The sequence below is a fragment of the Rhodnius prolixus genome, unplaced genomic scaffold (assembly GCF_049639745.1).
Source record: "Rhodnius prolixus isolate KJV_2025 unplaced genomic scaffold, Rpr scaffold_13, whole genome shotgun sequence".
NCBI classification, from domain to species: domain Eukaryota; kingdom Metazoa; phylum Arthropoda; class Insecta; order Hemiptera; family Reduviidae; genus Rhodnius; species Rhodnius prolixus.
The window spans coordinates 4274029-4301813 of NW_027411583.1; the positions used below are offsets into that span (position 1 = coordinate 4274029).

Genomic DNA, 27785 nt, shown 5'->3' on the forward strand with positions numbered 1-27785 from the left:
ATTTAAACGCGGTGAAATTAATGAGGTGTCTAATTATAGAGGCATTTCCTGTATAGATGTGGTTGCTAAAATTTTTACTGGTTTACTTTTGAGGCGCCTAGATAGTTTTATAGTTGAAAATGATCTTTTGAGTGAATATCAGTCGGGCTTTCGGCGTGGTTACTCCACTCTTGACAATTTGCTTGTTCTTACTAGTATTGTTAAATTAAAATTTTTAAAACGAGGTCAAAAGGTGTATAGCTTTTTTGTTGATTTTTCAGCTGCTTTTGACCGTGTTAATCGTAGGGCATTATTTTTGAAGTTGTATAATTTAGGCGTGTCCTCAAAAATGCTTGCTATTCTGAAATCCTTGTACGCTGTAACGGTGTCTGCTGTTAGGGGGAATAATGGGGTCTCGGAGTTTTTTCGGGTATCTAGTGGTGTCAGGCAGGGTTGCCTGTTGAGCCCCTTATTGTTTTCTCTTTTTCTTGACGACTTGCCTGGTTGTTTGGAATGTGGAATACGAATTTCTAATACTACTGTCAAAGTACTTATGTACGCTGACGATATTGTGCTCCTGAGCGAGAATCCATTCCAACTTCAGAACAATATTAATATCCTTAAAAAATACTGTGAACAGTGGGGTTTGGAGGTGAATCTGGCGAAGTCCAAGATTGTTGTTTTTAGAAGAGGAGGTAGGCTTTCGTCGAGGGAAAGTTGGAGATATGGGGATATGCTGATAGATGTGGTCAATTCATATAAATATTTGGGGGTTACTCTGACACCTCGCCTTTCCTTCCAAACGTACATTAAGGAGAGAGTCTTTATGGCTAAAATGGCCCTTAATACTGTCTGGTCAGTCCTTGTTGCTCAGTGCATGGTTCCCTTGTCCCATAAGTTCCAACTTTTTAATACTGTCTTCAGATCTATCGCTTGTTATGCTGCTCAGGTTTGGGGGTATGAGCAGTATGATGTATTGGAGAAATTATTGCGTTTTTTTATTAAGAAATTATATTCCCTGCCTTCAATTACTCCAAACTTCATGCTGTATCTTGAAACTGGTGTTGATTTGTTATTTACGTTTACTTTAGGGCTCCATTTCAGATACATTTTGAAAATCCTTGAATTACCGGCATATAGACTCCCTAGAGTAGTTGCACTAGAAATCGTTAAACACAAAACCTTTTGGTTTGACAGCTGGATAAAACTGGCTGAAAAGTACAATCTTAATTTCTGTTTCTCCTATAATAATGTTTCATTGTGGAAGAATCAGTTTGCTATTCTGTTAAATAAAATAAAGATAGTTCATCGGGAAGTGTGTGTTACAGGCGCCAAAGATTCTAATAGATACCTTTTTTTATAGAGAGCTTAATGTTAATGCTGGTCTATTTTCTTTTTCATCTCAGACTACAGAATTAAATTTAAAAGAATTACGTTGGCTGTTTAAGATGAGATGCGAACTACTCTATTTGAATTTTACCCCTTGGGTTGACAGGGAGGTAGAGTTGTGCTCACTATGCAATTTAAAGGCCAGAGAGGACATAGTCCATTTTTTGGCTATTTGTCCTATCTTGGCAGAATTTAGAGTGCGACTCCTCGGTGTTCGTTCTCTAACTTTGCCCAATCTAAGAGAGCTTTTAAACTCTACTAACTGTCTCAATCTTATTAATTACGCTCGCTCTGCCTGGTTGTACAGATACCAATTAATTCAAGAATTTAATTATTAGTTTATTTATATGTTCATGTCCATTAATTTTATTTTTGTTATTTTCTATTTACTTTTTCAATGAATGGTTATTAGTACTTGATGGAGGCAATTTTATTTATTTATTTATTTTTTTTCTTTTTCTTTATCTTATTTGTAATATTATGTATTTTCTTGTTCTTTATTTATAATAGGTTTTGTTTTATACAATTATCATTTCATTAAGTCACTTCTAGTTTTATTTTTGCTTAATTATATTATATTAAAAAAGCACCTAACTTCCGGCTGACGGATTACCAAGCCGTATACGCTTTTGTTTTGTTTTCAATTCTAAAGTTTGTAATTATTTTCAATAAAGTGTCTTATTATTATTATTATTATTATTATTATTACTTATAACTTACATATTTTTTTAATGTATAAAAGTTATTCAATAATTTTTTCCAGGTATAACTGCTCTAGAAATGGCAGAATCACAACCTCCACTTTGCGATCTTCATCCAATGAGAGCACTCTTTCTCATTCCAAGAAATCCGCCGCCACGTCTTAAATCCAAAAAATGGTCAAAAAAATTTCATGGTGAATAGAACTTTTGAATTCTAATTTTCCTGATAAAAAATTCTTAATTTCTAAGAAAACTTTACAAAGTTAACTTAAAGTTGTTTAGTTTGTAAATGTTTAATTTGTGTTTATAGGTTTTATAGAAACAGTTTTAGTAAAAGATTATCATCAAAGACCTTATACCGAACAACTTTTGAAACATCCATTTATACGAGATCAGCCAACAGAGAGGCAGGTTAGAATTCAATTGAAAGATCACATTGATCGATGTAAGAAAAGGAAACAAGAAAAAGGTAAGTTTATTTCGGGTCAAAGAGTACTAAAATCTTTCATAAATGTTATATCTTCATTATGAACATTAAATGTGGTGGGTGACATTTGTAAACTTTACAGAACGTGAAGAGTATCGATACAGCGGTAGTGAAAATGAAGAGGAAGAAGTCGCAACTGCTGGTGAACCTTCTTCCATTGTTCAAGCTCCTGGCGATAATACTCTTAGGAGGAACTTCCAACAAATTCAGGTTTTTATTCAGTCATAAACTAGATAATGTCACGAATTCAATGAATTCATGATTCATTTCCTGTTGGTTATTGTAGCCTTAATCTTAAGTGATGTGTTTTATTCACTTTTCAGGAAGGAAGAACTCTAACTCAAAACGAAACAAAGGAGATAAAACATGGTAAGGAGAAGTCTGAACGAGAAGAGATACCTGAACCGGGACCTCCTTCCAGACCGAATTTACCACAGAGACTAATTGGTATAACTTTATCGTAAATAAACAATTTTTTGGGGGTTTAAAGAAACTTATTGTTTGGACTATAAGACAATAGGTACATTGTAAGAATAGCTTTGATTTGCTATGTTGAATAAAATCGGAGGGTTTCCTGTTCAAGGCAAGCATTTTCTTGTTTTTAACAGATTTTAGACTTCCACATCTAGAGGTAGTCTAGATTGCGTTATTTTCTCTGTCACATCCTTATATTTATAAATATCTCATCCAAAAGTGACTTAATTGGTATTTGTACAAAACTTTAAAGCCCTACGATCTTTTACCTCTGATAATAAACATTCCAATGAACACATCAAGACCAGGTTAGCAGCAAGAAACAAGGATTTTCGTCTTAAAAATGTTCTAAGATTTCCGTTTGCAAACTTTAATTAAGGACATTGTTAACCACCAACTTTGCGTGGACATGCAAGTTACGAGGTCATTCAGTTCTAGAACGCATATAATTACTAAATTTAATCTACTAGAAAGTGTGTGCTAAAAAGATCTTTCAATAGCTTCTTTTCTATTTAGGGTTTTGAGCTTAAAAAAAAAAAAAAAAAAATTAGCAATTTGTCATTCGTACCAACAGTTGTACCAGATCCACATCCTCCGTCACGTCCACTTCCATTACCACCAAGAGAAGAACGTCAGAAACCATCTAGCCAACAGTCACAACCATCTCAACCTCAGCCCCAACAATCACAGCAACAACAATCGCAGCAACAAAATCAGCAAAGGAATTCACATGTATTCAAACCAATGGTTAGAATTTTTGTTATCTATTCTTCTATTAGATACTTAATTGTTATAGATGTGTATTTATTTCAATATCATATTTTATTTAATTAGAATCGAAGTTTAAATTACACTTAGAGAACTTCTTAGTGTGCAATTCTTCTATTGAACCTAGAAAATGGTTCAGAATTAGGTCTGCGTGATTCACGAATATTTTAGCTACTTACCACAGGTTCATTACCAGTCTTGGTCTTTCGTTTTAGCTGTCCTTTCGATGGTTATTAGGTTTAAGAGTACTCAATAAAGAAATCATAATTTTTATCTAAAAAAAATCATTTCTAAAAAAAAAAAAATTTCCTAATCAACACTGTAAAAAAATCTTATTGTAAAAGCCAACCTCTTTCATCTTTCAAGATTTCTTGCTAAGAGTATTAGCTGTACTGAAAGAACTCAACAAATTACAAGAGCTATTTGTTTTTTTACAAATTTATTTTTATAATCTCAAATGGTCCTTGATGTCTAATCGTGTATATCTTGGTCATTATTTGAAAAAGAAGAAATTATGACCACAAATGAATGAATGAAGACTACTAATTACCTAAAACCATTGGGCCATCTGCGAGGCTACTTTTTATGGTCGGCACCTTTTACAAAACTTACGTATATTTCCTATTATTGCAAGATGGAATCAGAGTTTATAGCTAGCTATAATTTGAGCCAATGAATAACTTTGAAAATAGTCGGTGTTTAATTGTCTTTTTTAATGTAACATCTAGGTTCTAGATGTAAAGTACGTGTATATTCTAATTATCACCGTTTAAAACTGAACATTCTGTAATTAGCATTAGTAAATTTTTCTGTTACTGCAGAATCAGTTATCTTCACTACATTTTGGTGGGAGGAATGTCTTAAACTAGCGAATGAAATTAGAATAGTGATGGTTTCTTAGAAAAGATAGTATGGAATTTTAATTTGAAGATCTAAACAATTTTTTCTTAATAATTAATCAAGTAATTCAAATTTAGTCCTGCGTTTTCCTGTCATGTTCAAAAAATTTACTTATTTTTCAATTTAATGTTATCAAAACCTACATCATTGCATGTTTATGTCATTCTTAAATGTGCTTTTTTGTTTTATTTTTTTTTCTTCACATTTTATTTTATTTGATTTTTTAGATCTCTTTATTTAGTGCCTTTTCTTATCTGTCTTGTGTTCTTTTTTTTTACATGTTCACACTGCTAGCTGCCTTCTAGGAGACCGGAGGTGAGTTAAGAATTATTTTTTTGTTTTAAGTTATTTTATTTTTTTATTTTGTTGGACGTTTCTGCCTCTTAATTTTTATTTTTATTTATTTTTTGACATCTTATCATCATTATCTCTCTGCTGTTTTCTTTTCGTTCCCTTTCTTAGCAAAGCAATCTCAGAATTGTGAAGTATAACTTAAAATGATACGAAAAGATGAATTTGTATTTGCAGTTTTGTTGTGTTTTGTATTTTTTTTTTTTAAATTTAAATTAACCTTGAAATAAGCCCTTCATGTCTTCCACTTGTAGTCCACTCCGGTCCCGTACAGGATGCCCGTGAGCAGGTAGTCGCAATAGTGTCTTCATTTGGAATGCTGATAGCAAATACCTTCTGAAATCATATTGTCGCAGGATATTACACATAAAAGATAAAGGTACTGTTGGAAAAGTAGGGCGCAAAAAGGTTATTGGTTCGGTAAGGGTTCTTCAGAAGCCTGTAGAACTTTACAAGTTGCCAGAGCATAGGCTATCTAAAGTGATAATAGAAAGTTGAAGAAAAATAATTATCATAAATGTTGCCTACGTGATTCTCTCATCAATTCGCTATGGAATAAACTATCAAGAAATGAATTAATTTGTTTTCGGTCAATCTACTCTTGTCCACCTTAGATTCTTCAATATATATGGACAAATGGTATGAATGGTTTTTTTTTAATTCTTCCATTTTTCAGGATCTGGACATGCTTGCCGCCCAGTTGACAGAGTTGGGTGTACGTGGCAGCGGCGGTGGCGGTGGTGGAGGCAGACAGAATGGTGGGACCAAGCCGCCAACAACAGGTAGTGTTATTGATTCGGATACTGATTCTGATTCGGACGATGAGGAAGGTGTAGTCGGGGTTAGTGGTAGACAAGCCAATGATGGAACTATGTTAGCCAGTGATCCACCAAAACCCTTGTAAGTTGATTGTTATTAATATTATTTTTTTCTTAATTTATTTACTTGTAGTGAAGAATATTTTATATTATATTATATATGTCCCATGTTTATTTATGTATGCAAGAGGCCAACATTTTAAATAACTTTTCTTTCTACTTTCCTATGAAAAATTGAATGCTTTTACGTTACTTAGGAGAACCGTAAATAATAAAATTAGTAACTGATTGTACTAATAAAGTTGAACAGTAGCTAAATTTTGTTGAAAGTGATATGACGATGTCACCAGCCTCTTTAGAAAATTTAAAGAAATTAATAGAGTTGATAAAACTGAATTTACTGATCGTAGCTCTAAGTCGTAGGATATTCCATTTTTCTATGACTGAGCAAGTATTTTATATATATTTTTTTAATATCCATATTTGTGATTATTTAAAGTTCTATATTTTCTTTCTCTTTCTTACTTATGTGAGAAGTTGTGATTTTAAGAAAAATTTGTGGATAACAACATGTTTTTGTTTTACACTAGTTCCTAATTCTTTTTAATCTAAAACGTTTGTCTTCACATAGACTTCAGTTAGATTTGCTCTCGAGCAAACAATCTACACTACTAACTTACACAAAAAATGGTTTCAATCCTGATCTGGCCCCCTCGCTTTCACTCTAAGGCTTGTTCTGACACATGTGACATAGGAGTATGGAATGTACGTGTCCAAGAGTTAGAGGTGGCTAGAAAGAGAATAAAACTCAAATCATAAACGCACAATTACTAACTAAAACAAGATTATATTAGATTTAAGAATGGTATAGGCCGTGTTCTTAATAAGTCTTCTGCCAGAAGCGACTTATTGTGCCAACCCTTGGTGAATCGCATTGGTGAACCCCTTTAAGAATTAAGAACGTGTTGTTGAAGAACTAGTTTTTTAGATTGCGATCTCTACCGGTCACAAAGTGTCAAAGACCTCATGTCACAAACTAATGGTTGTAATACAGGGAACTATGAGGATCTACTCTTCTTTAAGGTTCGCACTTCGCACTGGAGTTCTAGATTGTTAAAATAATTTAGAGTTGTCTTTTGAAAAACCATCATTTGGACAGTCACCAGACTAAATTGGTTTCTTCGGAATTTAAGAGTCCCTCTCATTTCTGGTTTTGCAGATTTGGCAATAGCCTTTTTCCATGTTGATTCCTAAAATTGTTCTCGAGTGTATATCGTACTCTCTCTCCAAATTCATGCCTTAGATTAAATTAGGGAGGCCTCAAGGCCTTCGCCACCGCGACCCCTATGGATCTATTGTGGCTCTAAATATATATGCCTTAAAATATATTCACTGCGTGCTCTTTATCACCTTAAGACAGATTTTTAACCTTAAGTAAAATGGCTGCACCATTTTTGTTTATATTTGTTTGTGATCGGCAGCTTCATTTCACTTCATGACAGTATTTCCAGGCACTTATCGGGACATCCTGAACTGCCAGATGAGGTATTCTGAAAATCTCCTTTTCAGCTATGATCAGCCTGGCTGTTCTAAAAGATAAGAATATTTTCTTTAAAGCCTTTTGTTAGGTTTGCCTCAACACAAGTCTTGATAGTGAAGGTTTCAGCCTAAAATATAGAGGAGTGTCGTTTCAATAACACCGGATTCACCTCGACTACCGAGCTGGAGGCAATCTTAGAACCATCTGTAAACAGCCCCTTTACTTCGGTGTTCGGCCCAGAAGGTTTTCCGTTTAAGTCGTTCTTTAAAATTTAATTTTGGAAGAATGTATTCATTTTCATACTGATCCTGACAAGAATTTTTGGAAATTAAAAGGAAGTGATATTTTTGTATGAAGATATAACATGAGTACTTGCATGAGATTCAACCCGTATGTGTTGCACACTGCAGTTTCGAAATAATTTGAATTATTGGTTTTTGATGCTTGATTCACGTTCCAGTTTAATTGTATCATTCTATCAACGTTATCATGAAAGTACAAATAAGCTGAGCTACAAATAATGCTCACATTGCCTTACAATTGCCTCATTAAAAGAATTTAAATATTTATAAATTTGTCAAATTGTACTAAAATCTAACCCCCAAAACTAACCATTCCTTTTATTTGTCTCTTCTCTTCATGCACACACTGAATAGGCCTGAATTCTCTCCTTACAGACCCGCTGACACTCAATCAATTCTGCATGAAGTCAAAGGTATGTTTACTTTTTTTTTCTTTTATAAATAAATTTTATATTTTTAGTGATTAGACTGATTTATGAAACATAAATCTTTATATTTGTTTACATATTGATATTTTTTAATAAGCCTCTGGATTATTGTTCTCATCCAATCGAGGTCAGATATGTATTAATAATATTTTGTCATTAAATTGTATAATTATTTTGTAAATATATATTTAAAAAATAAGTGGGGTGGGGACGAAAATATAAGCACAAGAAGAAAATTTAATGCACAAAGTGAAAATGAAAATTTAATGTAAAATTTGTTTTTTTAGGGAAAAATCTAACAAACAAACAAAACTATGTTTTTTTAGGTCCATCATCTTCGGGTGGTGCACCAAATCGTCCGTTGCCACCTACGCCAGATGAAGAAGAAAGCGGTGATCGAACTTTGGTTAAGCGAAGGGTAATTACTTTTATTGTTTTTAATGTTTATATAATGTCTTTTTTGGGGGCATAGAGTAAACCATTTTCAATTTTTTGAACAAAAATGTGGGAAAAAAATTATATAAATACATGTGTATATACACAAAATGGTTTTTTGCACAATAATTTGCACACTCCAACCCTTTGTTTTTGTTTTTCTACTACAAAAATAAATAAATGAAGTAATAAATTAAATTATGCTTTTGAAAAAAGTAAAAGAAAAATATATATTACGGTTTCAAATTTACATGAATAACAAATATTGACGAACGAATGGTCCGGCTTGGTTGGAATATATTTGAACAATTTATGTTTTTTTTTTTGCACCATTTTTAGTCTTCTATGGAATGCAAATTGCTTAATAATAATAAAAGAATGCATTTGTTGTCAGTGTTATAAGTACTTTATTATACTTTTTTGAGTTGGAGTTGTAGCAACCTCCATTCTGAAAAAAAAAATATCAATTTTTTTTTGTTGCATTCAGTGTGATTATCATTTTTATTTTTATTTTATAAAAGAGAGGAATAAAATTTTAGAAAAAGGTAAAAAAAAATACTTTTTACTCCAAAAATTCTGAACTTTTCTACAAATTTTAAGGCGTGGATTCAGAAACAGAGTTCATTTTCTATCATCAATTAATTTGTAAAGATAAAAATACTTCTTAATTTTTTTTCCAAAATAATTCAAAAAGTACATATTCTAATTCTAACAATTTTCTTTGTGAAATTGATCTATTATCCCAATTTGGTACACCATATATATTGTAAAGTGCATTTTCTTTTACTATATTCCTTTATTACTGTATTGCAATCGTACATGAATTTGATTTTAAGATTTCAAAAATATCCTAAATAGTTGGGATTGATCTCAGAAACAAAAAAAAAATTATATTTGATATTTCTTTTAGTTAGTTGTTCTAAATTGGTCAATTGGAAATGAAACATCGATTTTTTTTTTAAATTTTTTTGGAGATTACTTATAAAAATGGCTCTTATTATTTCTGTAATTTTACATGGAGTGCATGTCTGGCTGGCAAAAAGGAAGTGATTGCCGCTATTGGCTAACTTCCCCTGCTTTTTAGGAATCTGCTTTAGATCCAATAGGTTACTAATTTTAGTGTAACCTCTTTAAAACCCTGCTAACTGCTTAATGGTGATGGCGTTACGAGAAGGTTGTATTGGAGACGTCAAGGGGTTAAGCTATTGTCCCCTCTTTCTTTCTAGAACTTTCCTGGTGATAATCAGATTATCTGGGAAGCGTTGGGAGAGGTGGTGAGTTTGCATCTGTAAGTGGTAACTGCTGACTCCCAGCGTTCTTACCTAAGATAATCCGGGTATGTCTTTATTTCTCTGAGGGACTGTGGAATGGGAGGTATCACCTGGCACCATTAAGTTGGACAATATACGTAAAACGTATAATAGTACTACGTGTAGGATTCTAAAACGTGCGTTTTACGTACGTGTAAGTTTTAAGAAGTATTTGCTTATCTCAAATTGAAAGATGGTCTGAAAATAAATTCTGGTAACTTCGAAAGATCCACGAAATATGTAGAAAATAAAAAATAAATTCGAGGCTGAAAAGTGATTTTTTTTTGGCACAAAATTAAGTGAAAAGTCTTAAAGCCAAGTCAGTTCTCATTATCATATTAAAATAAATTAAATACGTAAATTATTTTAATTGTAAACATCTCTCTGTGACAGATTTGTTTAAAAAATTATCATTTTTTTCACGGAATCTTTTTTCAATTTCCTTAAATAAGCAATACAAAATTACAGAAACAACTGATAAATCAAGATAAAGGCAAAAGGCAATCAGAGCTAGATGATACTTCCTTATTAAAAGAATGGGATATATTGAAATTTTATCAACATTTAAAAAGCAGTAGTAATAGTAATAACAATAGCAATAGTGAAGATTTAATGAAAAAAAAGGAAGATAAATGTAAGAAAGATGATTCACCAACTTCAGCTATTGTTGAGAGGGTGGCACACAGAAGAAATGGTTCAGAGGTTATGCGTATACGTCGGGAAAATTCAGATTTCTTTGTACCATCAACCAGGCATTCAGCTGTGTTTTTAGAATCAAAAAGTATACCACAAAGTTTGAGGCGGGGTTCTGATGTAGTAGCTGGTACATCTTCTACTTCTTCCTCTTCCGCCAATACTAATAAAGCTAATAATAATGGTGAACCTATATTGACAAATGTAACTACCACGAATGAATACCACAAAGATGAACCGTTGATCCGCCCAAGACGTGAAAGAACCGAAGGTGATATAGTACTACACAGGTCCAGCCAACGTCTTAGGAATACTTTGGAAGCTCGTGCTAGACATATCGCTAGTAGATTGACCAACGATGGCGAGAGGCAAAACAAATCAGATAAGGTGAGTGAAGGTTTATAAACCAAACAAACAAAACCAAAAACTAAATTAAAAAAAAGAAAAAGAGCTAATTAATTAAAATTAAAGCACAAGATTCACAAATTCTAGACCTAAAATTCTTGGACCAAAAATAAATTAATTATAGAATTTAATTTTTATCGTATTGTTCAAAGAATATAATCCTTTCATTATTATTACTTTTTAATATTTTTTGAAATTTGTTGCTGAATGGGGAAACATTTTTAGCCTTTTTAGCTTATATTGCTTATGTTGTTAAGTTAATGATATTTTGCTTTATTCATATACATGTTATGTTCCATAAATTTAAATCTAGTGATAATTTTTTAAAAATAATTTATTGAATTTTGAATTTGTGTGGAATTTTTTTAAATAGATAGGTAGATAGATAGGTTCATAAAATTTAGAGCACATTTTTCACGTACGTTTTATAGCTTATTTTTCAATTAATTTTATATTGCCTTTCTATCATATGTCTTTTTTTTATTGAGATTATCAAAAACAAATAAAATATTCAAATATTTTTTTTTACGTCATCTTCCCGCCTGGTTAAGGAAATTCTTAAAGGTTGTTTTTTAATGTTCTGTTTTTTTGTCTTATGTTCTTTTTGTTGGGAGGTTATAAATTAGTAAACATGATATTAAGATTTCATTAAACATGAAAGGACTTTCGAAGTAAAAAAATATGCATTTCTTTTATTTAAACTAAATATTTAGTTTATTATTTTGTTAATTAACAAGTTATTGCATAAACTAACCTAATTTTGGGAACCAACCTTATTTTAAAAAAATAACAATGCTGACATGTTCAGGTACAATTTAAAAACAGTATTTATTTTATTGAAATATAAGCGAAGTGTTGGAATTCCGAAAATATATAGTTTCGAGGATCATCCTGCAAGTAGGTTTCTCTAAATTACTACATGTTGAAATTAGTTTAGATTTCCTGAGACACTTTAGGGATGTACCTAATTATATTGTGTTATTCATCTATCTTAGTTACGGTTGGAGTAGACTTAAATGACTTGGGATTAGAATGTACATTTCTTGTACCCTGAACGAGAATAAAAAGTACTATCTAAATTCTTACTACTTGAGATTAAATGAGTATGTGACTAAGCACATTTCATTCATTACTTGGACTACAAACGGCACTTGGAATATAACATACAAGAGACTTTTGGACTAGTTCCGATAGGTTCTGCAACAGGATACGGTAGTACAATTGATCACATCGAGCTTTAAAATAACCTGAAGAGCTTTTTTTGATTATTTATATTGCTTTGAAAGAAATTAGAGTTGTAGTATTGGAGTTCCAGATTCATTACATATTTTAAACGTCTTTCATCGCTTAAAAATACTGAAAAAATTCTTCTTTTTGGCTTTTCAGTCCATGGAGAGTGTGTAGAGTCCCTGGTTTTCTAAATCAGGACTTCTCATTTTCCATCACTCCCTTTTACGTTCCCTAGTTTGTGTACCAATCACCACCATCCTGGAACCATTTTAGACGAGCTCTTTCCAAATGAAGCTCCATTGTATCCGTCTTGCTATCGTAACTTTTTTTTCTTCTTTATATCCCAATCAATTCTGGGTTCAGTTATAGATTCATTATCGACTGGTTTTATGGTAGGGATCATCCAAAATTGAGCTTGTGTATATAGACGAAAAGCAATAAAGTAAACTTTCTGTAAAAAGCTATTGATTATTTCTAATTTCCATTTAAGAAAAGGTTGTTTCCTAAAATAGAATACTGCACTGTTTTTTCTTTTACAAAGTATGTGTTGCACTATAACAAAGAATAAAATTTTTAAAAAGTATCCATTTCTAACTTTTTTTTGTTAAAAAAAAAACTAATATCTTTTTATTTATTTTTTTTTGGTTAATGTAACTAACCGAATTTGAAAAAGCTGGTAAATAATAATATGAACATATTACTTATTTTAATCATATTTTTAACCCTCTGCACTCTAAACAGTTGTTTTGTTTTTTTCCAAAGAATTATTGAAGTAAAAACAAAACAAGTAAAGATTTTTCTCTACATTGTGAATATTATGTATTTTTATTTATTTCTGTTACATGTTAAACATAAAAATGAAAGTAAAAAATGAAGAATAGATAATTAATATAAAGATGTATACTACACCTTGTTTATGGTAATCCCGCCTCAAAACTCTTCATCATCTTGTATATAAATGCATAAAAATTATGTATTATCCACTGTGCTTATATCTTCAGAGGAGTATTAAATAAATATCTGTTTGCCACTCTCCCATTGAACCATAAAACCAGAATAATAAAAAGAAATTCGATTAATATTAAATACTGGCGTCATTCAATTTTAAGCATGGCAATGTGCACTTAATAAATTGCAAACATTTTATTAAACATATAAGGGAAATATTCCCTTCATTTTCTCGTAAAATGATACATATATGACAAAATAATTTTTGACACAAATATCTCACCAATGCTTATTTTATTTATCCTGTTTGTGGCATGATTTGATTTTTGTTTGTGTTCGAAATTTGTTATTTTTTATTACAAAAATAAAAAATAAAAAACGAAAAAGTTTTGCTGTGTTTATGTTGGTTTGTTTTTTGTACTTTGTAATAATTTTTTTTTGTTTGCACTATTTATTTTGTGTGTGTTCCTTCATTTGTTTTGTGTTCAGCAAATTTTTGATTTTGTAAACATTTATGTTGTTTTATTACTGCACGGAATGAATTATTTATGTGTTTTTTGTTAAAATATTTTTGTTTGTTAATTTTAAAAGCATGTTTGTTTTTTGTTGTTGTTTGTCTCTGAGACATCTAATTGTTATACATTGATTTTGTGGCTGCCATAGTCTCTTCACTTCTTCCGCTTTAGTAGCAACTTTCTCTTTTTTGCCACATTTTCTCATTTTCTAATTCTTTTTGCCGCACTTTTGGTTCTTTTTACGCAAAAATCACGTCTAATTAATAAGAAATCTATTTGAATTAATAACAATTAAAACAAAAAATAAAATCATGAGAATTTATTAATATTTAAACAATAACATTTTCTAATTTCCATTAACATAAAATGCAATGATTATAATATCGATATTATTAAAACAATTATTGATATGCAACAGGGAAGAGAGGAACGTGGCGGAGGAGGTAGAGAATTGCATAGGATGGATTCTGGACAGGGGCAATTGGCCACCCCTGGATCTAGGACTAGTTCAGTTTTACCGGATCTATTGCCACAGGTAAATATATCTAAATGCAACCATGCTAAAATTTCTGTATTAAATTCCACCGGAACATGTTTTGAGTTACTCAGAATCTAACAAATTGTTTCTTCTATGAATATGGTATTTGTGGCTGTTTGTTGTAAGAGTGCTGTCACTTAAATACGACACATTTCTGGAATTTTATGAGCTTCCTTGAGATCTGGCTGAATGTATAAGGGATCAAAAATCACTGTGCGGAAGTAGTAGTTTAGGAATTATAACTTTAATATTGTTCTTTCTTATCTTAATTATTGAATTCCTTCTTTTTTCTAGGCATCATCTTCACCTGGCACACCAAATCAACGGCAGGATAAATCAACCAGTGAAGAGGTACGGTTTTTTTTGGGGCTCATTCTTTTCAATACTTTTAATATTCAGTCTGAGAGAAATATATATTCAGTCCAAACTTCTGTGCCATTTATTTTTTTAGAAATCGATATTAGTCTTGATTTTTCAAATTTTAATTTGTTTTAATGCAGTAGTTTGATTATCGGCTTTGTTGCTAAATTGGGTTTTTATTAAAAATTCAATCTACAGTTTATTACAATAAAAGTTTCCTTATCAGATATTATAAACGGAAATTATGTGCCTGAAATTTTCTTAACAACTCCATAAAATTATAATTGGTATAGTGACTCTTTTATTATTCGTGGCTAGCATCAATTTCAGTTTCTTTTATTGCAAATTTTATTTTTTATCACAATAAAACCTATACTACTTATTCACTGATATCATAAATAATGCAGAATAACTTAAAAAGCTACAAAAAATACAATTCTAAATAAATTGCCTAAATTACAAAATATATTTAAAAAAGTGCATGCAGTGAATTACATAGGATATAGCATTAATTTTTTGGGAAGTTTTTAATTTTGCAGCTTATTAACAATTTTTAATAATTTCGATGGTATAAAGTTGATTAAAATTAGTAAATCTATTTTTCACGAAAAGAAATAACCCAAAGTTTGGCATGAGAATGAAAAGCTTTTTTAAACTGAATATTTATAAAATTAGCTATCGTAATTATAAATAATCATTAAAGCTTTCTGCTTACTAAAATTAAAGTGGATTAATCCATTGAAAATGAAAAATCTGTTGTAATCCCACTCAGTTTTCTTTTTTTCTTTTTTTTTCCTGCAATAGTATGGTGCCTCCCGTGGCGAACACATCCTAAATTCCCTATAATGTCAGTGCAACTTATTGTTGTTCTATGAGTATGGGTTAACCTATGGATTCACTAAATCTAAAGTAGTTTTACACATCAACTTCCTTCTGCAGATACTACATGTGTTACGTTAAGCGCGTCTCCAAGATCGCTGAAGAATGGATTTACTCTCTCTCTTTTCTCTTCTTTTACACAGTTCTTGCTCACTCCCACTTCTACCGTCATTAGTAAAATCAGACAGTATGAACTCTCTGGCTGTACTTTACAGCTTGAACGTGCCCTAAACAACCCTTCACTGTGCACTTTACTCCTACCTTTAATGTGATCCGGCCATAATTATTTCAATACTTTTTCAAAATACCATTGATTATTTCAATTTAAATTTAAATTTTTTATCTTTGCATGCTTTTTGTGGCTTTGTAGCCGCAATTATCGAATTCTCCTGATGGTTGGCTTCAATTTTGTTCAGACGGATGTACCGATCAAGAAAAGGGCGTTGTTAGTTCAGGTTTATTCCTCGAGTTTTGTTTTTATAAAGTATAAAAAGCTCTTGGAAAGCGCTGTTTCAATATTTATGCGGTGATTATGGCTTTCGGTTCAACTGCGCTAGAAATGTAGTCTCACTGCACAGATAAGTCAGTCTTCCTTACAGACGACTCCCAGAAGGCCCTTGGTTCCGTTCCCCTTAGTCTCAATTTCCAAGTTTAATGGTAAGCTTATTTATTAATTTTTAGAGGGTGGTCAGTTAACTATCGGTGTGATCCCATTAACTGAAAAGGAACTATCGGGTTGGCAAATAAGTTCGTTCGGTTTTTATTTTGGTACAGATTCATTCCGATTTTCTTTTTTTATTTTTGGCGCAAGCGCAGAACTCGATTGTTCCTTTGAAAGATTATGTTATGCTTAACCTTTCTATGGATTTCGGTTTAACAAACATTACTATTGTGCTTGCTGCGTAGCTGCAAAGATGGAAGAAAATAAAGTGCATTTTCTTCATATTTTGCTCTATTATTTGAAAAAGGGCAAATGAGCTGTAGAGGCTCATAAAAAGATATGCTGAGTATATGGTGATGATGCCTTTACAGAACGCGTGTGCCAAAAGTGGTTTGCCAAATTCCGTTCTGGAGATTTTGACATTAATGATGCGCCCCGCTCCGGTCGCCCGACCGAGATTAATTCAGATGATGACAAGGGCGTAATCGCTAAAGATCCATGCCATTCGGTGAGAGAGATAGCAACAGCACTTAACATATCCTATACGAGCTCCGAAAATCATTTGCGCCGGCTGGGATACATTTCTCGGCTCAATTTTTGGGTACTGCATGAATTATCCGAGGCCAACTTAGCCACTCGCATATCCATTTGCGATTCGCTGCGGAAACGTCAAGAAAGCGACCCATTTTTAAAGCGGATGGTAACGGGAGATGAAAAATGGATCGTCTACGATATGTAGTGCTTAAAAGATCATGGAAGCACTGCAGTGAGCCGCCGCAAACAAGCTCGAAGGCGGAATTGCATCCGAAGAAGATCATGCTCTCCGTATGGTGGGATTATAAAGGTATCATCTATTACGAGCTGTTACCGTCAGGCAAAACAATTGATTCAACTGCATTCAGCTATCAGTTAATCAAACTGGACCATGCAATCCGCACAAAACGTCCAGAATTGGCAAATCGCAAAGGTGTCGATTCCCACCACGACGACGCCAGACCGCATGCGCCATTGACCACTCGGAATAAACTGCTGGGATGTTTTTTCTCATCCTCCGTATTCACCGGACCTGGCACCTTCTGATTATCATTTATTCTGATAGTTGCAGAACTCCATGAACAGAAAAACTTTCGATAAAGGAAAGACTGTCAAAAAACATTTTGATTGGTTTTTCGACAATAAGCCACAGACGTTCTACGAACGTGGTATAATGAAGTTGGTGGAAAGATGGCAAGAAGTCATCAGTAAGAATGGTCAATATATAATTGATTAAAATTTATTCTGTGTATCAAAAAAATTGCTATTTATTCCACCCTCAAAAACCGAACGAACTTATTTGCCAACCCTATAGTTAATTGATAGACTTGAACAGGGTAGCGAATAACCCACCCCAGTGTGAACAATCTACGGAGGGAACTTCATCTCCAACCTTAATTAACTATACGATATAATGTCCTCAAGGAGCATTTCTCTGAATTCCGTTAAATGAGGGAAAAAGCCCTTCGTGCCCTCTGGGTTGGCTCAGAGGTAATACCTCTGGGCGTATGAGTGATACAACTAACACCTGGTCTATGATTATGAATAATTCCCGATATCTTTATTCTGGTGGGCTGCTAGAATGGAATTGGCAGTGATTTCCACTCAAATGGCTTAACATTTTATATTTTTTTAGTATGTGGGATTTTTTTTAGCTCATTCTTGTTTTAAGAGAAAAATCTGCGTGTGAAAAAAAAAAAATATAGATTCTCAATGTATTTATATGACTGGGTAATTTCAAGATTTCGATCTTTTGAAAAAAAAAAAAAATTTAAATATGGAAAATGTAGTTCGGAACAGAATTTTTAAATAACCAAAATAATCGACTTGCTTGCTTTAATTTGAAACGAGAATTTTTAAAAATTCTCGTTTTTTTTTATGCTTTATTTTCATTTATTTTTGTTTGCTGTGATTAAGTAGTTTTTATTTAAATGTATCTTCCTATTTTTTTGGAAATATTTCTTCTGCTTGGCAATGCATTTGAACTCCAAATAATAGATGTAATTGACAATAGGTTGCCTTGCAATCGTTCTGCATCTTGCGAGAATAAAATGAAATTTTGTTTATTCTTTGTGATTATAAAATTAATTAAAAAATCGTGTCTGTTTTCTCAGAATTTTAATTAACAAAATTTTATTTAAAAGATCAACTAAAATAAATATCCACTTCCTTAATTAAAAAAATAAAAATCGGCATTTTTTATTTTAACAGATAAATTTTTTTCAAGATTACTTCTATTTGTTATTTTTATTTTTTATTTAATTATTATTTATTATCATTATATTGAAAGTTAAAGGATTAGAAATGCAACTACATTATTTAAATTAAAAAAAACAAAAACAATATTGCCTGTAAATAAGCCTGATTACTAATACAAAAATGTGTGTTGTGCTGTGGGAGAGTTTAACAATGTGAGTGGCAGTCTTTGAAACTTGGGCTAACTGCAAATATATTTTTATAAAGTGAGTATTACCAAATTATGTTGATTTTTATAATTATTTTTAATATTACAAATTAGTTTTTGTTATTTTTAATATTACGCACTAATTTTAGAATATTAAGGGCACTAGTATGACACTTAACAATAATTATAATTTTAATTATAAGTTTAATTAATTTTTGCTTTAATATATATTTTTTAAAATTTGTATTTTAGATTTTAATTTTTTCTAATTTGACTGATGAATTCATTTGTTTTTCTTCCCATCTACGTTAAAAATTATCATTAAAGTCATAAATATTGTATATTATTTTAAAAAAGAATTTGCAAGGTAAAAATAAGAAAAACACTAAGCTAAATTGTAGAATTGATACTCTGTTGGTCCGTTATTTGAAGAAGACAGCTTGTGTGGGGAACGTTCTGCTCTTCAATCTGAGTAACCTTCCTTCACAGGCTAATAACTTTATTCGAGGCATTTTATTACTGAATGTATGGTGGAGTATAATCCTTTGAACTCGGATTCTCTAAAATAAATTGATTTCGTTGATTGAAAGGGTTTCTCTTTTTGGTTGTTGGCGGCTAGCTCACCCTCATAAACTTCGGTCCAATTTTATAAATTTCAGGATAAAAACGCTCCTAAAGAGCGTAAAGCTTAAATAATCTTTTCTTATCAACCCGTATATTTGTCTTATCGTACTTTCAGATAAGACCAGCTGCGTTGTAACCTTCTTATATAAATTACTGAATTAACCTTTAATAAATTTAGTGCTAGTCGTATTTCTATCTGTAGGGCTGCGGTTCTATTGATGCAGTAATCATTATTTTAAAATGTTGAATAGTTCTCTTAAATCGTTAAAATCTTTTCTTTTTTTTTATTCTGTAAACTTTCATCTTTTTAACCAAATTATATCCGTTTACTCAAATCCTAAGTTTGAAATAAGTGCTAATAATTGAAAAAATTATACGTGCACAAAAATTATATGTGCACATAAATTATTAACAAAATTTCTAAATTTTCATGAGGCGGGTTTTAATTTAAAAGGCTGAATTCTGTGGTGTAATCACAGAGTTCGTCATCTCAAGGGGAGAACATTTTTGATGTTTTGACGCAATCATAGAAACTGGTCATGTAGCACCGCTGTTAGTTAGAGAGAAACAAACTGATGCTGATGTTTCACAATCTTACGACAGATTCTCCTATTTAAAGTGTATGTTGTAAATAAGAATATATAGGTTTCGTGACCGTAAATTTATTCCGACTTAGGATGGAAGATTTGCGAGGAATTGGTCAAATAAAACAACTCGTCTTTTTGCCAACGTTTCGACAAATATATTGTCCTCTTCAGGGCCTGGATATTACAAATACAAAACAATTTACAGAGTCAGTAACATAGAAAATCAGTATCAGTAAATTAATAGTGTTTTGTATTACTGATTTTAATTTACATCTAATTGGATTAGATCGTAGTTTATAAGCCGCCCTTAAAATTATAAAATAAAGTTTAAATTCATTCATGAAATTCATATCCAGTTAAGGCTGCTATCTTTCAGAGTTTGAAGTTGAGGCGCACACATAGACTTTACTTTGTCTTCATCCAAACGTTTGAAGTTCTAATATCTAGTATCAAAAGTACTGGCCAAATTCATTCATGAATCTGAAAGTTCCAAAGTAAATATACGATCTAATTTTAAATTATCCTGAATAATATTTGTATCAGTTTATGTTGAGAAAACCCGATATCTATATAAATTTTACCAAAGTAACCGGGACCAATCTAATCTCATATTTTTCTAGAAACCTTAGGAGATATAACATAAGAAATAACTATAAAATCAGTATTTGTCCATTGTTACCAAGTTTTAGGTTTTAATTTATGGAATTTTCTATCAATTAGTTTCGAGTTTTCGGGCCAATTTTTGCTATTTCTTCCAAAAATTTTAATGTTTTTATTATTTTTCTTTATTGCATGTTTTTTTAGGAGTTTATTTGTGTTTTTATTTCATTAGCATTAAATATTAATATTAAATATTCTTTGCAAGTTTTGCGTTTTTAAAAATTAAATAACTTCTACTACTACGTCTTTTATTAGAATTATTTATTTATTTTATGTGCACTGTTTGTTTATTTTAAGACGAATTGAGTCAGTTATTCTTTTCAATGCGTGTTATGAGTGAATAGTTCCTAAACTTTCTTTTCAACTGCCATTTTCATAGACTTCAGCTATCAAACTAGATTTAGATTCCAGTAAATTCAACAATTTCTTAGTAAATTACCAACACTATTCAAAGCGATGTTTGCCCTAATATCTGTAGTTATTAAATATCTGGGAGTGATTGAATCACATTAAAGTTATTGTAGTTTCATCTAATGTTAAGAAGAAACACATATTTAGTTAAAAAATATATTTAAAGTTAAATTTAGAAATGCACAACTTTATCCTAAATTCTGTTTAGGACATTGTGTTTTTTTTGTGGAAACAAATCAATAATTATGAAACTAAAATTAAAACAAAAAAGTAGCCGATCATTTTTGTTTTAAGCATGTAAAAGAGACAACAAATGCATGATTTAGAAAAAACAAATGTGCATGTTTTTGTCCAGTACCGGCAAGCAGTTGCTAAGTTGGGTGGTGTTGTTGGTCAACAGAAACAGAGATCATTCTTGACGTTTGGATTTGGCGCTGGAAATAATGCTGCCGCCAGTCGCAGGGAATCACATGTCAACGTAAATGTTACACCTACCTCGCATGATCTTGCCTCGGATACGCCAGAAATCAGGAAATATAAGAAACGTTTTAATTCGGAAATACTTTGTGCTGCTTTATGGGGTAAGTAATTCAACACTTTTTTCCTCTCAAAGGTAGCTAACAGAAATGTTTTTATTTCAATGTGATAGTTTATCTAAAACAAAACTTTAAAAATGTCTGTTGAAAATATCAAGAAACATGATTTTTGAGTCCGCAACCATGGACAATAGTTTGCTTCCAGCATTGCTTAAACTGGCTCCTCAACTATTGAACCAATAAAATAATTGATCTAGTTCTTATTCATCCTCGCTCTATGCCTATGTGTATTGAGGCGATGCCTATTCTATTTTTTACAGAAAGCTCTAAACATGAAAACATTAAAAACCCATTTTAATAAATTTTACCATGTCCTGGCAGGTGTAAACCTTCTGATTGGTACAGAAACTGGACTAATGTTATTAGACAGAAGTGGACAAGGTAAAGTATATCAACTTATATCTAGAAGAAGGTTTCAGCAAATGGAAGTACTGGAAGGGCAGAATATTTTAGTAACTGTATCAGGCAAGAAAAATAGGGTCAGAGTATACTATCTGTCTTGGCTCAAGGGTAAAATCTTAAGAACAGATGGTGTAAGCGAGGTTAGTATTTTAAAACAGTAATTATACTGTTTCAATTAAGTTTAACTAGTAAATATTTTTATGAAAATCTACGATTTAAACTTTTGATTATTGATACAGCAAGTTGAAAGGAGAAATGGATGGATCAATGTTGGAGATCTACAAGGTGCTGTTCATTTTAAAATAGTCAAATACGAACGGATAAAGTTCCTTGTTATAGCCTTGAAAGATTCCATTGAAATCTATGCGTGGGCTCCTAAACCTTATCATAAATTTATGGCTTTTAAGGTAAATATTTAAGAGAATAAAAAATTAGGTTGCATTTAAGATATGTTGATAATATGATATGTTCAATTATTTTATTTAATAGTCATTCGGAGAGCTAGCCCACCGTCCGTTATTGGTCGATTTAACAATTGAAGAAGGTACAAGACTGAAAGTAATCTACGGATCAGCTGATGGTTTTCATGCGGTTGATCTGGATTCTGCCTCGGTGTACGACATTTATTTACCTAAACATGTATGTAACGTATGTATTATTTTTAGTTAACTCTAGAAATATGTGTGTGATATTTATTAGTATGAATATATTGGTTTCGTGACCGCAAATTGTTAAACTTAGGATGGAAGATTTGCGAGGAATCGGTCAAATAAAACAACTCGTTTTTTTGCCAACGTTTCGAAAATATATTGTCCTCTTCAGGGCCTGGATATTACAAATACAAAACAATTTACAGAGTCAGTAACATAGAAAAAACAGTAAAAAGCAGTAATATAAACATAAACTGTAAAATACAATAAATTTTTTTATAATTATTAAAACTTACGTGGCTATGCGGGTTGGTTAAGTTACAGCAACTAAGAGCCAGAAATGGAGAAGCAGGTATATATAGTATATACAGATATAGCGGGACTTACACGGGAATTTTGGTAATTACAATTGGACAGATACAATAGACTAATTACAACAAAAGAGTAAATACAATAAATAAAAACAGTGTGTTCAATAATATTGTCTTAATTGAGTCTAATGAAAACTGGATCTTCCTGAGGATGTCATTTTTGTCTGGCTTCATAATTGTTGGATACTTATATTTTTCACCTAATCTGAATTTTGATGTAATAGTAAAATTTATTAATGATACTCTATATAACTTGATGGTAAGTTATGTTAATGATAAATTTATCCTAGCTGGGGACTTTAACATTAGAGTTGGTAATGGTAATAGTTTGGATAATGACCTTTTTGATGATTCTTTCTTTACTGGTGTTAGATCTTCGATGGATGATAAGTTGGACACGAGGGGTCGCTGTCTGATACAACATATGGAAGAGTTGGGCCTACTATTGTGTAATGGCAGATCTCCCAGCGACTCTCCAGGCCGGTACACTTTCGTCGGCCCCCAGGGAAAGAGCACCATAGATCTGACATGGGTCAATCATTTGGCACTGAACTGTTGTCTCGATTTTAAGGTCAATGATAATTCTTCCTTCTCGGACCACTTTCTGTGCTCTTTGACATATAGCGAGCCGGGGATATCTGCCTTCTCTAAGGATACTAGGCGAATACCTGTTAATAGCTTTTTAATTTTGGACTTATCTCCAGAAAATTTAATAAACTTTTACTATCTGTTGGATCATTCTGTCAATATAAATGTCTTCAGTGACTCTGTGGAAATTCTAAATAGCAACTTGATTGATACAATGAACGTTGCAGCTAGAAATTCAGGAATTATTAAAGAAAAACATTTTTCTAATAGGTCTGCATGCAGCAAACCTTGGTTTAATAGGAACTGCAGAGCCGCAAAAAAATGTTTTAACTCTATTCATAGAAAATGTAGAAGGGATGGTTTTGAGGGAGAGTTGTTTGAACTCTACTTGAATGCTAAGAATCAATATAAAAAAATTATTAGACAGGAGAAAGAAATATTTAAGAATAAATTGAGGGCTGATTTCATGAATATAAATAATTCCAAGCAATTCTGGAATCTAGTGAAGGCCTTAAATAGGAAACCTCAAGTCAGTAGTTTAGATGTTGCAACTTGGGAGCAATTTTATACTAACTTATTTCGAGCTAATTCCCCGAACCCTTTAGAATCGGTCCATTTTTATGGCGTTTCAGTCGAGAGTCTTGATTCGCATATCACCTTGGAGGAGCTTGTCGACAGTATGGATTCTGGCAGGAGTGGCAGGTCACCTGGCCCTGACTTGATTCCTACCGAGTGTTTTAGGACTCTGCCTGCTAGCTGGGTTCACTACCTTTTGCATCTCCTAAATGTAGTTTGGGAAAGTGAAACGGTACCTGAAGCCTGGAGTGTCATCAAGCTAAATCCGATTTTTAAAAAAGGGAACCCCGAACTACCTGAGAACTACAGGGGTATTGCCCTTGTAAATTGTATTACAAAGATTTTTACAAAAATTTTAAATAATCGACTTAGTAGTTGGGTTGAATCGAATGAGGTGCTACCTATAGAACAATACGGCTTTAGAGCCGGCAAGAGTTGCGTTGATGCTATTTTTGTTCTGAACTCTGCAATTAATATTCAGTTAAGGTTGAAAAACAGTCAAGTATGGGTCATCTTTGTAGATTTTATGAAAGCCTTTGACTCTGTGTCCCATGACCTTCTTTGGCTTAAGCTATTTGATCTAGGAATTAGTTCGAAATGTATAAGATTGATTAAAAAAATTTATGATAATGCTGTTGTTTTCATTGATCAACAAGCCACTCAATCTAGGAAAATAAAGGTCGATAGAGGGGTTCTTCAGGGGGAAAAGCTCAGTCCTCTGCTATTCTCACTCTTTATTAGTGACATTGTGGACTTTTTCCGTTCTAATGGGGCTACTGGTATTAGCATCAATAACGAGTCAGACCTGCTGATGTTGCTGTACGCCGATGATCTGGCTATCTTTGCATATTCGTGGCATGATGCCCAATTTAAACTTTCGTTACTGGCTAAGTACTGCGAAAGAAATGAGCTTGTAGTGAATACCTCAAAAACAGTTATAGTACCATTTAACAGAGCTGGCCGCATCAGGAAACACTCCTCTTTTACATATAATGGTATCCCAATAAAAGTTAGAAGTAACTTCACATACCTAGGTGTACCTCTTGCTTCCTCGGGCAAATTCAGATTAGCATGCGAGTTTTTTGTTTCCAAGAGCTCTGTTGCGATACCAAGAGTTTTAAACGTTCTATCATATTACAAATCTGACAGTTGGAAATCTAAAATGCTTCTTTATAACAGTATGATCTCTTCCGTGCTCTTATACTCCTCAGAAATCTGGGCGCTAAATTATTTTGCTCAAGTTGAACGCGTTCAGTTAAAATTTTTGAAGTTGCTCCTGAATCTTCCACTTCACACACCTGATAGTTATGTCCGCCTCGAATCTGAGTGTCTCCACATTAAGGTCAGAGTCTTTAGTAGAGTTTTGAAATTCTGGGTTAAATTGCTATCCGCGGATAACGATTCTTTGCTGAGAAAGTGTTATTCCAGACTTGTGGAACTTTTGCCTAACTCTGATGTTCCCTTTAATTGGGCTGGTTCCCTGAGGGACCTACTGTTCTCCATTGGAGCTCAGGACGTATGGCAGATGCAATACGCGGATAGTTGTCATCTAAAAGACCTCAATTTAAAATTTTCTAATAATAGTTTCAGTAGGGATATCGATGTGGTAATCAACTCAACATACAATCCAAATTACCGATTATTATGTGCTCTAGGGCAGAATAATGCGCTTATTAATCTTAATTGTAATTTTGTTATGACCAAAGTAATTGTTCAGTTTAGAGTAATTAGCAATAAGTATCCAACCGTTCTGTACAATGGTGTGAAACACCATTTCTATCCTAATAGAACCTGTTTTACTTGTTTTAGTAATCAAAAAGATGATGTTTCACATTTTGTCCTAAGCTGTTCTTATTATGGAAAGTTAAGGGAGAAATGGCTTCACAAGTATTTAATTGCCAGTTCTGATCCCTTCCTCTCACTATTTGATATTGTTGACAATTTAAAATTGAAAAGTATTTTTTATTATTTGGCAGGCGCGTTGGATGAGAGATTAAAATTTGTTAACTGTATTTTTGGTAGCTATAAGGATATCTCTTTCTAGAAATAAATTTGAATTTTCAGTAACCACTTAATTATATGAAGGGATTAGCACCAACACTAATTAATATTGTCATTTGAATTTTTGTTTTTTGCTCTTGTAATATTTATATTTTTGTTTCTTATGTAAATTTCATTATTTTTTGTATTTTATTTTATCTTTGTTTCCAATGTATTTTTTATTGTTTAGCAGAGGCCAACTCTCTTGCTCTTTGCTACAGAATGTAATTTCTATAAAGCATTATAAATAAATAAAATAAAAAAATAAATAAATATTGGGAAATTTCTTTAAACAACAAAAACCGTTAAACACAAAACACAGGAGAAACCAAATAACCCTTATGAACTAAATAACAAATAACCAAAAGATTTGAAGTAAATTTAAAAAAAAAAAAACAGCAATAATTATGTACAAAATTTTGGATATCTATTTATTTTTTAAAGATAAAATTGTAGCAATTGGCTACTGAAGAGGACAATATATTTGTCGAAACGTTGGCAAAAAGATGAGTTGTTTTATTTGACCGATTCCTCGCAAATCTTCCATCTAAGATATTTATTAGTTTACCTATGGCATTAATTTTAATTTTACGTAGACAAAAGTTATTTTTCAGTTTTCTATTATTTAAAGAGAAATTGATTATGTCATTATGTCTGGTGTGTATCTAACAACCAGATGTTTGTCAGTATCTTCTTTATTTTTTTAACGTACAAAGCTTCTCTCGTGTTTCCAGACGCAAGGGCCAATAAGTCCACACTGTATAGTTCCGCTACCAAATTCTAATGGTATGCAACTTCTTTTATGTTACGATAATGAAGGAGTATATGTAAATACTTATGGAAAAGTAAGTTGATATTTAAATTTTTAAAATATTTATATTTTAAAGATTTTTTTTTGTTACAATAATTCGAAATGTTAACTTTAAAAATACGTTTTTTGTTTTTGTAAATAGGTTTCTAAGAATATCGTATTGCAATGGGGAGAAATGCCCACCTCAGTAGCATATATTGGTACTGGACAGATAATGGGTTGGGGCAATAAAGCTATAGAAATTAGAAGTGTAGAGACTGGTCATCTAGATGGTGTATTTATGCATAAAAAGGCCCAAAGACTCAAATTCCTTTGCGAAAGAAATGATAAGGTAAGAACAATTTTATAAAAATTATTTATATGTGCCTTTTATTTTGAAAGTGGGGCAAGTCCATTTTTTGTTATTTCGAGCTATTTAAGGTTTTGCGTTTCAATAAATTTAAAAATATTGGTAAATATTAATAGACATATTTGTTGTATTTTGTGGTATAAGATAATGTAAGTTTTTAATCCAATAGTGTTTATAGTGCTGGCTAAGAAAAATAAAGGTTTTATTATAACTAAATGGACTTGCCTCACTTTCAAAATTAATGAATTATTGTAATCGTTGATTTAAATGGATAATATTTCATATTTTACAAAATACTAATCAAGAGTTCAACTTTTCTTCTTCTTTTTTGAATCATTTTGGTCTGAATTGCCTTCGTATTCAGATTCTGATTCCAAGAGTCTTCTTTTATTACCTATTGTCATGGGTCTTATTTCTACAAACATAATAAAAATAATAAAATTACTTACAAACGAGGATTTTATTGAAATGGCGTTATTACCTAGAAAAGTATTTTCATTTTATTTTTGTTACCTATCAAATTCACTTTCAGATGCATCAGAGTTATAATTACCGTTGTAATAGGTTTCAAC

The 27785-nt window shown here is 31.8% G+C and overlaps 1 protein-coding gene across 18 annotated transcripts in view; it reads left to right on the forward strand.

Annotated features, from left to right (window-relative positions):
• msn (serine/threonine-protein kinase msn) overlaps positions 1 to 27785 on the forward strand; it is a 42765-nt gene that overhangs the window by 7897 nt on the left and 7083 nt on the right. Inside the window, exons 7-25 of one of the 18 annotated variants that reach the window (XM_074115404.1) lie at positions 2132 to 2263; positions 2380 to 2538; positions 2639 to 2766; positions 2880 to 3003; positions 3605 to 3777; positions 4993 to 5013; positions 5726 to 5949; positions 8064 to 8122; positions 8235 to 8264; positions 8464 to 8555; positions 10351 to 10962; positions 14092 to 14208; positions 14506 to 14562; positions 21186 to 21411; positions 21748 to 21968; positions 22068 to 22235; positions 22318 to 22476; positions 26788 to 26898; positions 27007 to 27195. In XM_074115404.1, coding sequence (XP_073971505.1) covers positions 2132 to 2263; positions 2380 to 2538; positions 2639 to 2766; positions 2880 to 3003; positions 3605 to 3777; positions 4993 to 5013; positions 5726 to 5949; positions 8064 to 8122; positions 8235 to 8264; positions 8464 to 8555; positions 10351 to 10962; positions 14092 to 14208; positions 14506 to 14562; positions 21186 to 21411; positions 21748 to 21968; positions 22068 to 22235; positions 22318 to 22476; positions 26788 to 26898; positions 27007 to 27195 — 3002 coding nt within the window. Of the gene's footprint in view, positions 1 to 2131; positions 2264 to 2379; positions 2539 to 2638; positions 2767 to 2879; positions 3004 to 3604; positions 3778 to 4992; positions 5014 to 5725; positions 5950 to 8063; positions 8123 to 8234; positions 8265 to 8463; positions 8556 to 10350; positions 10963 to 14091; positions 14209 to 14505; positions 14563 to 21185; positions 21412 to 21747; positions 21969 to 22067; positions 22236 to 22317; positions 22477 to 23221; positions 23376 to 26787; positions 26899 to 27006; positions 27196 to 27785 lie in introns of those variants that run through there. The other 17 variants (XM_074115411.1, XM_074115406.1, XM_074115409.1 and 14 more) reach the window with 17 other exon arrangements.